This window comes from Protopterus annectens, chromosome 15.part0, assembly GCF_019279795.1.
Source record: "Protopterus annectens isolate FY-2018-M chromosome 15.part0, PAN1.0, whole genome shotgun sequence".
NCBI lineage: Eukaryota > Metazoa > Chordata > Ceratodontiformes > Protopteridae > Protopterus > Protopterus annectens.
This window is the reverse complement of record NC_056749.1, coordinates 268,843,340-268,858,833: the sequence shown is the minus strand read 5'-3', so window position 1 is coordinate 268,858,833 and position 15,494 is coordinate 268,843,340. Positions and strand designations below refer to the sequence as shown.

The following is a 15,494-nucleotide window of genomic DNA, read 5'->3' as shown; positions in this document are numbered from 1 at the left end:
TTTAAAAAATTACATCACTGAAACAAATCTTTAGAAACGGCATTGTCTTGTGGTTCAAAGACTGAACTAAAACTAAATAAACAGTCAATTCATTCATAAAAGTACCTGGCTATCGTATAGTTTCATCGGTAGGTAGTAGGCTATTGGCACTAGGGCCTATATAAGCATAACCAAAAAAGGTATCCTGGCTTTCGCTACCCAAGGAAAATTATTTTCCTGTGCCCCTGTCGTGCAGAGCCACAGAGGTGATCCCCGGGGTGAATTTCCTATTTCCCATCCAATCATCAAGATTTTTCTTGTAGAGTGCTAATGAGGAGCTTTGTTTGATATAGATAGGTTGTTTGTTCCAGAGTATGAGAAGTCTCTGTTACAGGAATTTTTCCCTCCACTGTGTTCTGCTTATTGTGGTGACAAGGTTTAGGTCCCTAGAGCGTGTAGCTCGGAGGGATTGGGATTTCTTTAAGTGGAGCATGTCCAACAGCTCTGGGTTTGACATAGCTTTGTATGTTAGGCAGAGATCCCCTCTGAGTAGGCGATATGCGATGGAGTAAAGCTGGAGTTTTTTTGAGACGGTCTGTGTAGGGCATCTGTTTGATGCCGGTAATCCTCTTGGTGAGGTATTTTTGCAGCCTTTCCAGTTGTTGTAGATGTCTTGTGAGGTACATACCAAAAGAGGCGTTGTACTCTGTAATGGGTCTAATGAGTGATGAGTAGAGGGGAACAATTACCTCTCTCTTCCTAAATGAGAAACCTTTTGTGATGAAGTGTGCCATGTAGAAGGATTTCCTGACTACTGTGGCTATGTGATTATCAAAGGAGATACTACCATCCACCTGTATCCCAAGGTCTCTTATCACACTTTCGGTGGTAGACTAACCACCTGTGTTGTATTTCATGGGTACAGAGTTTTTACCAAAGGGGATGACAATGCACTTTTTGGCATTGAGCTTGAGGTCATGGCTTTGACACCAGGCATTTGTCTCAGGGAGACCGTTTTGTAGGATGTCCACATCCTTAGGAGTTTTGATTATGGCTCCTAGTTTGCAGTAATCTGTGAACTTCGTTAGTCAAAGACCTTCTGTGTTAGCCTATACTTCAGAGAAGTAGATACCAAACAGTAGAGGACCCAGGACTGAACCCTGTGGTAGTCCACTTTGGATACTGCTACTTTGGAGTCTGCTACTTTCACAGTGTGGGTTCCGTCAGTGAGCCAGTTGGCAACCCATCTTGTGACATAGGGATTTATACCTAGTTTAATGAGTTTATCTATAATTCCAGAGTGGTGTCAAAAGCCTTGGCGAGATCTAGATAGGCTATGTGAACCACCTTACCCTCGTCTACGGCTTTGGTGACTGCTTCAAAGAAGTCTGTCAGGTTTAGGAGACATGATCTGCCTTTTACAAACCCAAACTTGTTGGGGTCCAGAGTTTGGAGATTACCAATGTCTATGTTTATAATTTCTATGAATTTATGTTCCATGGCCTTGCAGACCAGGCTCATCAGGCTAATGGGGCTGTAGTTCCAGAGGTCCATGGTGGCTCCCCCTTTGTGGAGTGGGATAACTGTCACTGTGTGGCATTCAGTGGGCACAAAGCCTGAGATGAGGCTATGATTGAACATGGTGCTTAGGTAAGGTGCCAGTTCGCTTTGTAGTTCATGTAGACCCCAGCCTGGGATGTTTAGGTCCCATGGATGCTGTGTTCTTGGCTTTGGAGAGTGTGGCTCAGTTGCAGCCGTGATTATAGGAACTTTGCATTCTTCCGGTATAGAGATGGGCCCTTTAGAGGGTGAGACAGAGGTAAAGTTAGCACTGAACTTATCTGTCCGGATGCTGGCAATATCAGTTGATTCTGTATATTTAGTGCCATTGTGCTGTAACTCAGAGCAGATCTGAGTGTTGCCATTGAGATTCTTGACATAGCTATAAAATGCTTTGTGGTTGTCTTTAGATTCAGTGGTGATTTTGTTTTTGTATCTAGCTTTGAAGGATTTTATGAGGGATCTCAGCTTCTTACAAAGGCTGATCAGGGAGTTCCTCCAATCATGGGATTTTACTCATTTTTTTTACAACAATTTTTTTCTTCAGTTGTAGAGTTTGTTTATGGCAGGGGACCTCCAGATTGCCTTCCTTTTTTGGAGGATAGCATCTTAGTTCTGTTAGGGATAGTATGATCCATGCACTCGTGTAAGTGCTTATAAAGTGCATTTGTGTAGGATTCAGTAGTCGTACCTCTATTGTCCATCTGCATGGGTGTCGTGAAGTTGGCTTTGGAGAAAATTTTTATGGTGGTTTCTCTAATGGGGGGCCGGGGCGGGATGTGGATGTCTAAGGTGATTAGCTTGTGGTCTGATCTGACCAACAAGAAATTGACCTCTGGTGTGGAACACCGGTTGCCCATGTTGGTGATGACCAGGTCTAGGATATTTGCTGCCCTGGTGGAGGTGTGGATAAGTTGATCCATGGCGATGGAATTTATGAATTGCAGAAAACGTTGAGCAAAAGAATTGGTACATGAGTAGTTTTCCCAGTTAATGGTGGGGTAGTTTAAATCGCCCATTATTAGGGTGTTGGGTTGTACCCTAATATTTTCCAATGTATCAAGAAATGAGGAGTGGGAATCTTGGGGCTTGGTGGGAGATCTGTACCAAGTTACAATTTGGATTGCGGTCTTGCCCAGAGTTAGTTGCACTTGGATAATCTCGGATGCATTATGCTGAGCAACTAGCCTGGGGGTGTGGATATCCTTAATGAATATGGACACACCTCTGCCTTTAATGCTTCGGTCCAGGTTAGGTGGCCGAAAGGTGTGGTATGAATTATAGCCTGGTAATTCAGGGGTGCTGTCTGGAGCCTTGAACCAGGTCTCTGTCACTGCACAGATGTTGATGTTCTCCATTTTAAAGAGTGCCTCGTGCATTTTGAGGTTCAGACTTCTAGCTTTGAGTAGCATTACCCTCAGATTTTGCTTGCTTGTACCTGTTACGGAGGTGAATTTGACATTTGAATCTTGCCTAAAAAGGTTACTATGGGATGGCAAGAGCCTTGGCCAGTATCCAGAATTCCAAGGGCGACGGGTGCAGGCCATCTCTGGCAGAGCATCATGGTCTGTCGATCATGTCATCCCAGGCAGACAGATACTGGATCCCCTTAGAATGACACCAGAAGCTTAGTCAGTTGTTGAAGTCCATCATTTTGTCCTTGCACTGTGGTATCATTCTGGGTGATGGCAGGATGCTACTCAGGGCTAGGGTCATACTTGCCTGGGCTACAAGATCGAAGAGCTCTTCCATGTCTCTTTTCATGTAGTCCAGGGAGGTACATCTCAGGTCATTTACACCAACATGGACATTGTCAGAGTCATATTTGTACTTGTGAAGTGACTTGAGTGCGTGCGTTATGTGGTGGATCCTGGCACCCAACAGGCAGCTGACAGTAACTTTTTCTCCTTGTTTAGCCTGGTGAGTGGAACATCAGTGTGCCTGAATATAGTCACCTATGACTAGAGTGTTTGGTATGTTATGTCTTATTGGCTGTGGTTGAGTGGCACACTGAGTTTGTGGGCTATGTGTCATTTGGGTTGTGTTGGGGGGGTGGAGGTTGCTTGCGTTTCTGCTTTGGAGTTCTCTTTCGCTTGGGTAGATTTTCACTGAGAGCCTCTCTGAATGTAGGTATGCGTTTCTGTTTCCTTGTGTGTGTTTTGGTGGTGTAGGTTTTGAGGGACTATATGATGAGTGTGGTGTGTCGCAAGTGTTTACCTTCTCCTCTTGACTATCTAGTCCAGAGAGGGTAAAGAGAGCTTTGCTTCCATTTTGGCTATATAAGTGCATCTCTCACAGGTTGCATTGTTGGCTGGTAGGAGGAGAGGGTTGTCTGTATACATGAGGCAATTGCTGCATTGCCCCAAGATGCTCAGATTCATCAGGTAGACAGGAAGAAACACTGGGAGCTGACCCTTAGACATGCCTGGATAGGTGCTTATTTATTAAGTACTAAAAACTGTTTTCCTCTAGACAAGTGAGGAAAGTTGAGTGCTGTAGTAATTTGTAGCTTATTTACTGCTGACTAGTTCTGAACAAGTGCTGAGCTCAAAGAAACAGATTTGAGTGCAAAAACTAAAAGACTGGCTAGTTCTAAGGGAAAATTTGAAGAGCATACTTTATGGCGCTGGGAATAGTTTAACCCTAACTAAGTGGCGATGCATAAAGTGCATTTTTTTAATATAACAGTAGCAATTGAGCAAACTTATTTAAACAAATTAACCAATAAAATGCTAAAAACTGAGCTCTGTTCCAGCAGTGTTCGATCTGACAAGTTCTAACTGCACACCCCTGCTACTCTCCAAAAAATGATGGCCTGGATTAGTGCTCAAGTTATACAAACAAAGCTAGATGCAGCAGGTCTGAATTTAGTCTAGGCAATTAAGTACTTTTAAGAACAGGCAACAAAAGCAAAAGAAAGTAATAAAGTAGGAAGAAACATAAATACAGTAAAAGCAGATAAATAAAGTGCAATTTTTTCTTATTTAACAATAGAAAACGAGCAAACTGATTTTAAATAATTTACCCAATTAACCAGTAAAAAAGCTCAAAAGTGAGCGCTGTTCCAGCAATCTTCAATCAGACAAGTTCTAACTGCACACTCCTGCCACTAGGGTGCAGGGGAACCTTCTCCAAAAAAAGATGGCCTGGATTAATGCTCAAGTTACACAAACAAAGCTAGATTCAGCAGGCCTGAATCTAGTCTATGCTACAGCAAACAAGGCGCACCAATTTTAGAAAGAAACCGTTCAAATAAGCAGGCACAATAAGCCTTTAACCAGAAATTCCCAGCTCAAAAGGGCAGAATCTAGCCTGTCCTCCCACAAGTGTGCAGACCACAAACCTTCTTAATCAGACCACAAACCTTCTTAATGTAAAACAACTGGTCTAAAGCCCAAGTGCTTAAACCAAAAGGCTTAGAATAACAAGTTACAATTTAATCAGGCTACTACCAAGCATTAATAAATGCAGCAGAATCAATACAAGTGAGTACTTTTAAGAAGAGGCAAAAGCAAAATGAAGTGCAATTTTTTTGTTAGTAAAGTGCAAGGAGAGAGGAAGGAGGAGCAGAAGAAAAATTCAAGGTTAAGAACCTAAGTGGGTTGGCTTTAGAACAGAAGACACATTGCATTGAAATACAGCCATAGAAACAGTCGCATATAAACACTTAAAACCAAAAATATTACCTATCCAGCGCCTTCAGTTTTAATAAGCACTGTATTGAGCATGTATCATTCAACCCAGGAAAGCTATATGCATTTAATTGAACTTGCCACATAAGTTCACAGCATTATAATTTGAGTCAAAGGACCCCCTCTTACATCAGACAAAACTTGCTCAATAACCTTGAATTTAAAATTATGTCCTGGGAAGGTCATAATATGTCTGGCTAGGGCATTAAGAACATGCAATTTATTAATACTATAAATATGCTCATATAGTCGTTCTGTTTTACCGACATAAAAACTTTCACAGAACAAGCACTTAGCCAGATAAACAATGCCTTTAGAGTTGCAGTTAAACCTACCCTTGATATCATAATTGGTATTATGGTCTGTGAAATTATTGCCAGTATCGACATATTTTCAATAATAGCAAGCTTCACACTTATACATTCAAGGGCATCTAGATGAAGGAAATTTCTTAGAATCAAATGAATTTTTAGAATCAAATAAATGTTTAAAATTGGTACCTTTCTTAAAAACAACCCTAGGATGATCAACCTGACTCCTGTTTTAAATTTAATATCATCCAACAATAGTAGCATCAACACTAAAAGGGGTAATGAAACTCAGACTAAAGCCAGTTGTCGATAAATTACTCTCTTGAACTCTATAGTCACAAAACCTTCCAGGGTTTTCCAGCCAGCCCTCATGATTTAAAATTGGTTTAAAGAACCCAGTAGATCTCTTACTTTGTACTTCATTAATTAATTGATTAACTAAAATAGATGGATACACTTGTTTAAGAAACATATCGATTAAATTGTCACACTCATTAAAAAAATCTTGTTCTAAACTGACCATCCTAGCCACTCTAACCAATTGGCCTTTTTCAACGGAGCGTTTTTGGTGAAAAAGATGGGAGCTAGAAAAATGCAAAAAAGAATTGGAATATCTACTTTTGATGTATATTTAAAATTTGCCTCGTCTTTCCTCAATTCAATATCTAAAAATGAAATCACATCAGAATTATAATCGGAAGTTGTTGTTGTTTGACTTTCGGCTCTTCCCGGTTAAGGGTCGCCACAGCGGAACTCTGGTCCGCTAATGATTGGCAGTTGGTTTTTATGGTGTCAGGTTGCCAGCCTGATGCCCAACCTTCAATGAAGGCATGCCCATTCAACACATGTCTTTCGAATGCCCACTCAACCGCGGGGAGGACATGCAGATTCCACACAGAAGGCACTCCCAACCCAAGCCGAGAATCGAACAGGAGAACCTCTTGCTGTGAGGCAACAACGCTACCACTGCACCACCGCGGAAGTCGGAAGTAAATTCCAGAAAATCAGTAGACTTATTAAAATATTCAAGTAATTCTAAACCTGCATCAGCATTACCCTTTATGATGATAAAAATATCATCCAGACAACAGGTGTAAAAAAAATCTTCTGTCTAATAATGGGGTTCAAAACCCATGTTCCCACATGGCCATGACAATGTTAGCAAAACTGGCCCCACATGGTGAACCCATAGCAACCCCTCTTTTTTGTAAGAAATACTGGCCATCAAAATATAAGAAGTTATTAGCCAAAATTAAATCTAATAATTCCTTAGGCTGATGTCGTCAGTGGTTGCTCCTTTCTTTAATAAAAAAATACACAGTTACCCATTGAATCTCTAGCTTATGGAGGATGACTGTGTATAGATCTCTGACATCAACAGTTAGAAAATTATATTCGGCCTTTAAAATCGAGCTCATTAAATATTTCAAGAAAGGACCATAAATCTTTACAAATTTGGGGTTCATGTTCGAGAAATCTTTTCAGCTTGCTATCTACAAATTTCACAAAAGCATAAGTGATGGAATTTCTTCCATCCACTATTGGTCATGAAGGGGGGTCATGTAAGTCCTTATGGATTTTGGAGATCCCAAAAATAACTGGGATTAATGTTTAAAGCATATTCAAATAATTAGACAAATTTATATCTGTACGGAAATCAATTAGCAAGTCATTGATATGAGATTTAATTCTAGCATAATCCCCATTCACTTCATTCAACGACACAGGTTCATATGTATCCGTATTCAATATTTTAAACATCCTAGACTGATAGTCACCCATACCCATAAAGACCAGCCCTCCCTCTATCAAGTTTCATGCCCCTTACATTAGAATGACATAAAGAACAAATCAAATCTTGTTCATCCTTATTTAAATTCTATATCTCATCACATTTATGTTTACACAATAGTGACCTCATGTCCATTTTACAGATACGCTCAAAAGTACCTAATAAAGGGTGGAGTGGTGGATTAAATGAACTAACTCTGAATTGTCCATCAGAACAAGTATCAGAACCAAACAGTAATGTTAAGTTCATTTTACGTGTGAACAGTTTTAAGTCCAAAATAGTAGTAGCAAGGTATGCTCTCCTTGATGGAACAAAAGTTAAACCTTTAGCCAAAATACTGGCTAAAGAAATTTGAGCATCAACATCAGCATAACTGAAAATTTTAAAGTCACCTTGTATATTAGTAACAACCCATACATATTCTCTGTTGACTTCAAGTCCAGAATGGTCACGCATGTCGCTGGGACTCTTTTCCGGTGACGATTGTTCGACCTCTGGGGCAGCAGGTTCTGCCATTGGCCCCCTTTCCTTCTTGTATTGGTTTGATGTCTCCTCAAAGATGTTCAAAAATCCCAGTTGTTAGTGGTACTAGGCATAGGCCCTGGCTGTTGACCTCTTTGCTCTCAAGTGTTCACTACATCTAAGTTGTTGTTCCGATATGGCATCATGATGGTCCTCATGGGTATTTATACTAATGTCCTCACTATCATTAGCATCAGAAGTTCTTACTTCATTGTTACCACCCAAACTACCCCAAATTTGTGAAGGTGGGGGTTGGGGTAGACTACTCCAGTCTCATAATCACATTTGTCCCTTTCAAGGTTTTTTAACTTTATTTTCTCTCAATTTATTCAAATACTGATCAATGTTTTCAAGTAATCTACTATATTTATATTTATACCTTAGGAAATCTACATCAGTTCTAATTAACTTATCGAGGATATCTAAATCCCCTGCAAGTGAGTCTAACAGTCTAGATAATGCTTGATTAGTATTTCTATAAAGTCACAGCCTTGGTTATCAAACAATTTCAACAGCTCAAAATAAAAGGGAGAGTTAGGCTCAAGGCCGTTAGGAAAACACCACTGTCTCAAGTCTTTAGGGATTTGCTGCCTGCGTAAATATTCTTTAAAATAAATTATTTCCAACTGTAATTTGTTATATTTAACTAACTTATAGTCAGTTTCAAATTCTTATTAATATCACTTCCATTAGCCGATGCTCCTAAATTTAAATCATCAGAACTGTTAATACCTTCCCGGATGCTTGTTCAGTCACTCCTGTAATACTGAAACACCAATAAGCACTATGGAATATTGTGAAAATGTGGAAGAGTCACCCGGTCCACTAGTGTCTTCATTAATATTATAATCACCATTTTAGTGAATGTCTGCTCGCACATAATTCGTTTGGGACATATGAGAGGCAGTAGAACAAAAACGTTGATTTCCATTGTCCACAAAAGTATCCAGCCATGATCATGGGTCAAGAGGCAGTAACATCTTTTTAAAACATCATTTATAAAACAGACTACCTTTGAATTACATTTCAAACTAACACTTTTTAGTTGTAGGATGTCTCGACTTCTTAGGTTATACTAGGGACTTCTGACTGTAGTGTTTTAAACTGAGGCAGTAGCTTTTGTTTAACAGCTGGTATGTTAGAGTGTTAAGTTAAAGAATGTGTTCTTATCAGAGCAGTATTTCTTATATAATGAATGAATCTCTGTATTTTGTCTGTGGCTGTTTAAAAGCTATCAATATTTTTTGGGAATTTAAACAAATCAGTAGAGTCTTGAATATGCTCTATCACTAAAGTTTTAATTACTGTTGGTAAGATTGCATGGATAAACACTGGGCTCGATCTGAGGTGGACAAAATCCTTGTGTAACCTTAAGACCAATTGTACTTTGTTTTAATGAGTACTGTTTGTGGGAGTCAAACCCCGTACAACTGATTCTGTTGTACATTTCAGTACTGAGAGCAGTAATGTGAGAGTTGGAACCTGTAGCACTTGTCTGTTGCAGGAACAGGAAGGGATAGGTTCCTGACCCTGAGACTCCCCAGAGTCTGGAATAGACTGCCCATACATGTCAAGCAGAGCACCTCTTTGGTCCTCTTCAGAGGGAACCTTGACAATTGGATGGAAAATAGGAAATTCACCCCGGGGATCACTTCAGTCACCCTGCTAGACAGGGGTCAAGGGAAGTAAATATTATGGGAAGAAATAGCCAGGGAATTGTTATGGCTAGGCTTGTATAGGCCCAAGGGTCGATAGCCTAGTACTAACATATGAACACAGAGTGGATTTTTGGAGAAAGAAAGTGAAGTACAGAATTGTGCCATTGTGGCAGCTGCTGAAAGGCCATTTTTGGTAGGAGGTGTGATATAAAAATTTATAAAATACAAACCACCTAGTTGATACTTAAGTACATCAAAAAAAGATTAAGATACATTAAATGTATATTTATTTCTGTTGCTGGATAGAGTTGGCTTTTATCTGTGACAAATGGCTTCTGAATCATTGGCTTTCCTTCATTCTTTAAAGTGCTGCCATTTAAAAGATTTAATTTTTTGTATGGTATTTAAGCTATGTTGTCTTTATTGCTGAGGTCAGTGATTGCTACACTTTTGTATCATTTTAATACTCCCAACGGTATACGTTTTATGTATTCTGTTGCTTGGATAATATCGAGTGTTTATAGATAACGTTTAAAATATTGTGTTTGTGCAATTAGTTAATTTTTTACTCCATTAGCAGATTTATAGGTACTTTTCTTATTGTGTTTTTTTTAAACTGTGGAAAGTAGAAGTTAAAGTTATTCTGCAGTGTCATCACTCTGAGGCTCAACATTGTTCTTGGATCAGCCATGGAAAAAGCAGTGAGATTTTTATTTAGTAGAATGAGTCATTCTGTAATAGTGGTATGACACGTCATATATGGGAGGTCAGAATGTTCTGGTTCACTTTATGCTTTCACATAAACTACAGTGATTTAACTAGACAATGACTCACTTCTGTCATAGCTTTTTGCTTGATAATTTTTTTTTTTTTTTATTAAATCATCATCATGTCTGTAAACCATTCTTGTGATAAGCTTAGGGGCACCATCCAATTACCTGTTAGAGTAATATTTTACTATCCTTCACAGGACGTCCTGAAAGCTAATAGCCCTGATGATAACTTTTTGACAGTTGCAATCAGACCCCATGGCATTTTTGGACCAAGAGACCCTCAGCTTGTTCCGATTCTTGTGGAGGCCGCAAAGAGCGGAAAGATGAAGTTCATGATTGGGTAAGTGGAAACAGGTTCAAAAATATCCAGAAGGAAGTTCTGTCAGTTTCATCAGTAAAATGATTCACACACAGTGAAAAATGTCTACTGTTTAAAAAAAAATGATTTGAGAGTTTAGTAGACAGAAAAATGACAATTTCCTCAAAAGATTTTTAGTATTCTTTAGTCTGGGTGGAGGAGAAAGAGAATACTGTGTTAAGGAGTTCCTGGAGGTAAGTGGAGTATTGGTGTTGTAGAGGTGGATTGACATGATTAGAGTTCATACTTGTATCGTGTCATTTATACAATGGAATTACTAGTTTTATCTGCAGGATCCAAATACTGATAATTTCACCACTGAGAGGGTGATGCTAAGAGGCAGTAAAAACATCCCAGGAAATGGAGGAGTATGTTCAAGTTGAAAATATTATGAGGAGCAGATCTTGGTAACGAGGTATCAGAAACACCAACCAGCAGCATTGTTAAGCTGTTTTTTTATCTTCTGTACTTCCTGATGCATACTTTTTGCATGCCATCTCATTAATGCTTCTCAATGTAATATGCGCTCTGATGGCCATGTCCCTCTTAGCCATGGCGGCTTGCTGTTGCAAAATCACCCAAGTATGTGTAGCAGCAGTTTGTAACTGAAGTACTTGCATGTTTTCTTTGTAAATCACGGGTCTGTGTATATGAACATGAAAATCAGCTAGTTGCACTTCTGTTGTGAAGTGAAGACAGTAAACTTCACTTTCCCCACTAGTTATGTTACATATATATAACCATTGCATGCTTGATGCAAGTTAACTTTGGTCTACATTGCGTTGTTAAAGACACACTTATCCTACACAGTTTACTACAGATGAGCTTACTCTTGGCTGGAGGACTGCTGCAGTTTATTTAAGTGTTGGATAACTTTACATGTTTTTGCAGAGGAGAGGGCAGCACTTCTCAATGTGGGGCCTGTACACATTCTCTAAACGTGCTCTCTGTGAGGTTGCACCAGCTTGGGGAAAAGGGAATAAATGGTTTCTTCTTTACTCTTGAATAATTGTAATTGCTGAGATGGTATATTTACAGATCAGGGGTATGGGGGCAGAGCCTCCACATTAGGTGTACAGGCAGCACAGTCCCCCCTGCAGAAACACTGTAAGTATGGCAGTCCAGTGGGGAGTTTGAGAACTTCTGAATTCTATGTTGAGCTGTGGTATAAGCATATATTCAATAGTCTGAATAGATCCATCAACACAGTTAAGCAAACCAGTATGGTACTATGAACATACCCATATGCCTGAGATATCAACACCTGACTAAATGACACTCTACCTGTATTCTGTTAATCAAATGAAAAAGTTTAAGATTAGCTGTAAGATGTTTACCAGGTGAGATGCATAAGCATCATGTTGGTTGCATGCTTCACTATTTTGTGATAAACAGTAAACACACCTTTAAAATGAAAACTACTCAAATGATAAAAACTGAATTTTATTATTTAAAAAAAAATCTGGGTAATTATTGCTGATCATAATATGGACAAAATCATGAGTGGAAGAGACTGCCTTTTCTTTCTAAAAAGTTTCAGCATATGCTGTTATCACCTTTAGAACAAGGCAAAGCATTTCTTGATTTTATTTTAGCTTATTTTCTCATCCTAATTATTATAGGTTTGTGAAGAATGATAATTGCCTGAGATGTTAAATGAAATTTGCTTTATTAAAGTACATCTGCAAAGTGGTAGTCACCACATGTATTGTAATATTTATATAATTTAAACTAGTTTCAGTACAAAACAGTATAAGCTTTAGAGAAAGTTAAATTACCACAACTTCAAACAAAATTATCTTTATTTACCTCTGCACCTTGGTAGGTTTACCAAAATAATTTTGTTGAACCCATTAAACACGGTTACTGTACAAATGATATTAACTTTTAAGAAAGTTAAAACAACAGAGTTTCAAAAGAAACTTAGTTTTATTTAAAGTACCACTGCACCTTGGGAGCTTTTCTTTCATAACTAACAGTGTATTTAACTCCTTTGAATTATAAGCATTGTTCGCTTTAGAATAAGTCAGAATGCCAAAGCTTCAAAAGAAATCTACTTTACCTACTCAACCTGCTATTTATTTATTTATTTTAAGCTTGGCTTTATTTGATTCATTTAAATGGTACCAGTATAAGCAATATTGGTTTTAGAGAAAAATAGAATGCCAGAGCTAAAAAAAAAAATAAGTCCCTTGGTTCTCGTGCATGTTTGTTGCAAAAATATATATTTGATGAAAATCATATACTAAGCCCTGGGATTCAGAAATAGTCCCTTATGCCACAAGTTGCAGTTTAATAAAATCTGATTCATAGACAAGTTTAGCTGTAATGAGGAAGACCCCTCTGAACTGAATGCAACTACCACCAGTGCTAAACGGTACTTTTCAGTGTTAATTGCGACTGGTAGCCCATGCAGTTATTTGGGAGAGACACTTCCCTTTCACTCTTCCACATACACATGTAAACATTCACTCACTCGCACACATGCACCCCTACATTGTGGACCACCAGCTTTGATCGCTCAGGCAGACACACATTTACACACTTTCACGCAGACTGCATTACAGGCAAAGTCATACAAGACAAAGTGGTGGGGTGTATAATTATATGGTAGTCTCCCCCATTGACTATAATGGAGGAATGCAGCATATTGACCATTTTGATAAGTTTTCTATCATTTCTTTGTATTATATGTGAATCCTTGGAATAAGTTAGTGTCATGCTTTTACATTTGTCATTTTCATTGATAATTAGCTGGTTGGCCTGTAAAGGTTTCCGTCTGGGTGGTTAAGCAGAACTGGATCATTATTTTGTCTGAAGAATTTTATGGGTCCTCAGTATGTGGGCCACCAAGTTCTCATTGTATCCTGTTTCAGGAAAATTTCTGTAGTTGATCTAGGTTGGTGAGAAATCTTTCCATTTTTCCAGAGACACTGGCTACTCTTTCAGCTTGATTTGATGAAAGTTTTCTTGTAATTTTAGTGTGGATACTGTTAACATGTAGAAATCAATTGACTCTTGTAGGTTTTCTGCATAGGTCATTCTTGAGCTGCTCATTTGTGTCTTTGTAGAGCGCGATGTCCAGGAATTCCACCTTATACTACAACAGTAATTGTGTAATTTTCTGATGGTTTGAGTTCTAAAGTAAAGTTGTTTAGTGCTGGCCATCGATTAGTGTACATGTGATCATAAGTGTGCATATGTTTACAGTGAAGATGGTATAGCACAGCAACTGTAGGCTAATTAGCAAGCATAGTAAGCTTCAAAAACTGGTATCATATTGTGGAATGTTCATAAAGGCCTTTGAATGAAGATAAATGCTTGTGACCTTTTAGAAGGACTTGAGGAAATGGATTGGGGATTGTTCCTAATGGTGAGATGTTTGCAAAAGCGGAAGATGCTACAGTGAGGCTGCCCTGGATGGAGACTCATTTCTGTGGGAGAACGTTGTGCTGTTTGCAGACATACTTTATGTACCTTCAGTTTGCTATTTTTGTATGTTATACATGCTGTGATGTGCGCCTCTTTACCCCAGGCCAGCAATCAAGGAGCCCGAGTTCTCACCACTGACACGGGTGAGAGGCGGTCACTAAAAAAAAGAATTGATTTACACAATATTTCAGATGCAGCTCTCTGCATCAAACACAGTTTCCCCTAAGATCACACCGGGAACACACTCCACTGGGACTGGACTCTGTTTCTCCAGATTCCAAACAAGACTCACCTTGGAGCACTGTGTCCCATTTCCAAGTATCTGAGACACACACTTCAATATCTGATTTTTCACACACACACACACACACACACACACACACACACACACACACACACACACACACACACACACACACACCTGGGAAGGGCTAGCACAGATTCACCGTCTGTGTCCTCTTTCTCCAGAATATAAGTAGATTTTTGCCACCAGTCAAATACTCTAAGGCTCTTACAAAGGGTAACCAATTATACTGTGTCAAAGCCAGGGCTTTATTCCTCTATGCCTCTGGAGTGACTAAATCCATTTAATTTTGAGTGAAACTGCATCATGTCTCAAATTTTTTTCCAGGCAAACAATTTTTCTTAGTAGCAGTCACTTCAGCCCTAGAGGATTTCTGAGCTACAAGCATTGATGTTCAGTTGTGCTATAAATTACTACAGCAATTATCCTTATGGGCAATATAGTACAGTTGTGCGAGGACACTGCCCATGACAATAGATGTCTAAATAAAAGGATGATTGCTGGACTGTAGGCAACCTTTCTTTGTCCCCTTGGTCCTTCATATTTTGGATGTTATGGATACTTGTCTGTAGTTCTTTATCAATGACAAAAAAATTAGTGATGAATTGTTAGACTAAATGATTTATGTTTAGACTAGGTGATTTATTTTATTATGTTTACTATAATCTGTAAATACTATACTTTCCTCAGTTGTTATATTAGGAGGTATTTATTTTTTATACCATACTTTTATTGTAGTTACTGATGTTCTTAGATTTACAGATTGCCTATCTCTCTCTCTGTGTCCCTAGGCTATAGTCCTCTCTAAGTGCATTATTTGGATATTGCAACATTTTATGCCATTTCTGAACACCATAACACACAGAGCCTCAGATTCTGAGAACAATTCCTTCTCCAAGTACCTCCTTTGACAGAGTATTTCCCACTAACATTTTATGGAACTGTTTCCCCTCTTCTGACATGGGCACTGATTTGCTACAGAAGTTCAGAAGGTATTTTAAAGTCACATCTACTCAATCTTAAGCATATTTAAAATCTGGCCAGGGCACTGGGGAACTTGCCCAGCACTTTTTCAGTTAAGTGCTGTGGCATCTTTTACACATCCACCGGAGC

General features: G+C 38.9%; 1 protein-coding gene across 5 annotated transcripts in view; it reads left to right on the top strand.

Moving 5' to 3' along the window:
* The window catches only part of NSDHL (NAD(P) dependent steroid dehydrogenase-like), a 276,923-nt gene that overhangs the window by 180,866 nt on the left and 80,563 nt on the right, over positions 1-15,494 (top strand). For all 5 annotated transcript variants that reach the window (XM_044057023.1, XM_044057026.1, XM_044057022.1 and 2 more), the window contains exon 6: positions 10,485-10,627. In XM_044057023.1, coding sequence (XP_043912958.1) covers positions 10,485-10,627 — 143 coding nt within the window. The remainder of the gene's footprint in view (positions 1-10,484; positions 10,628-15,494) is intronic.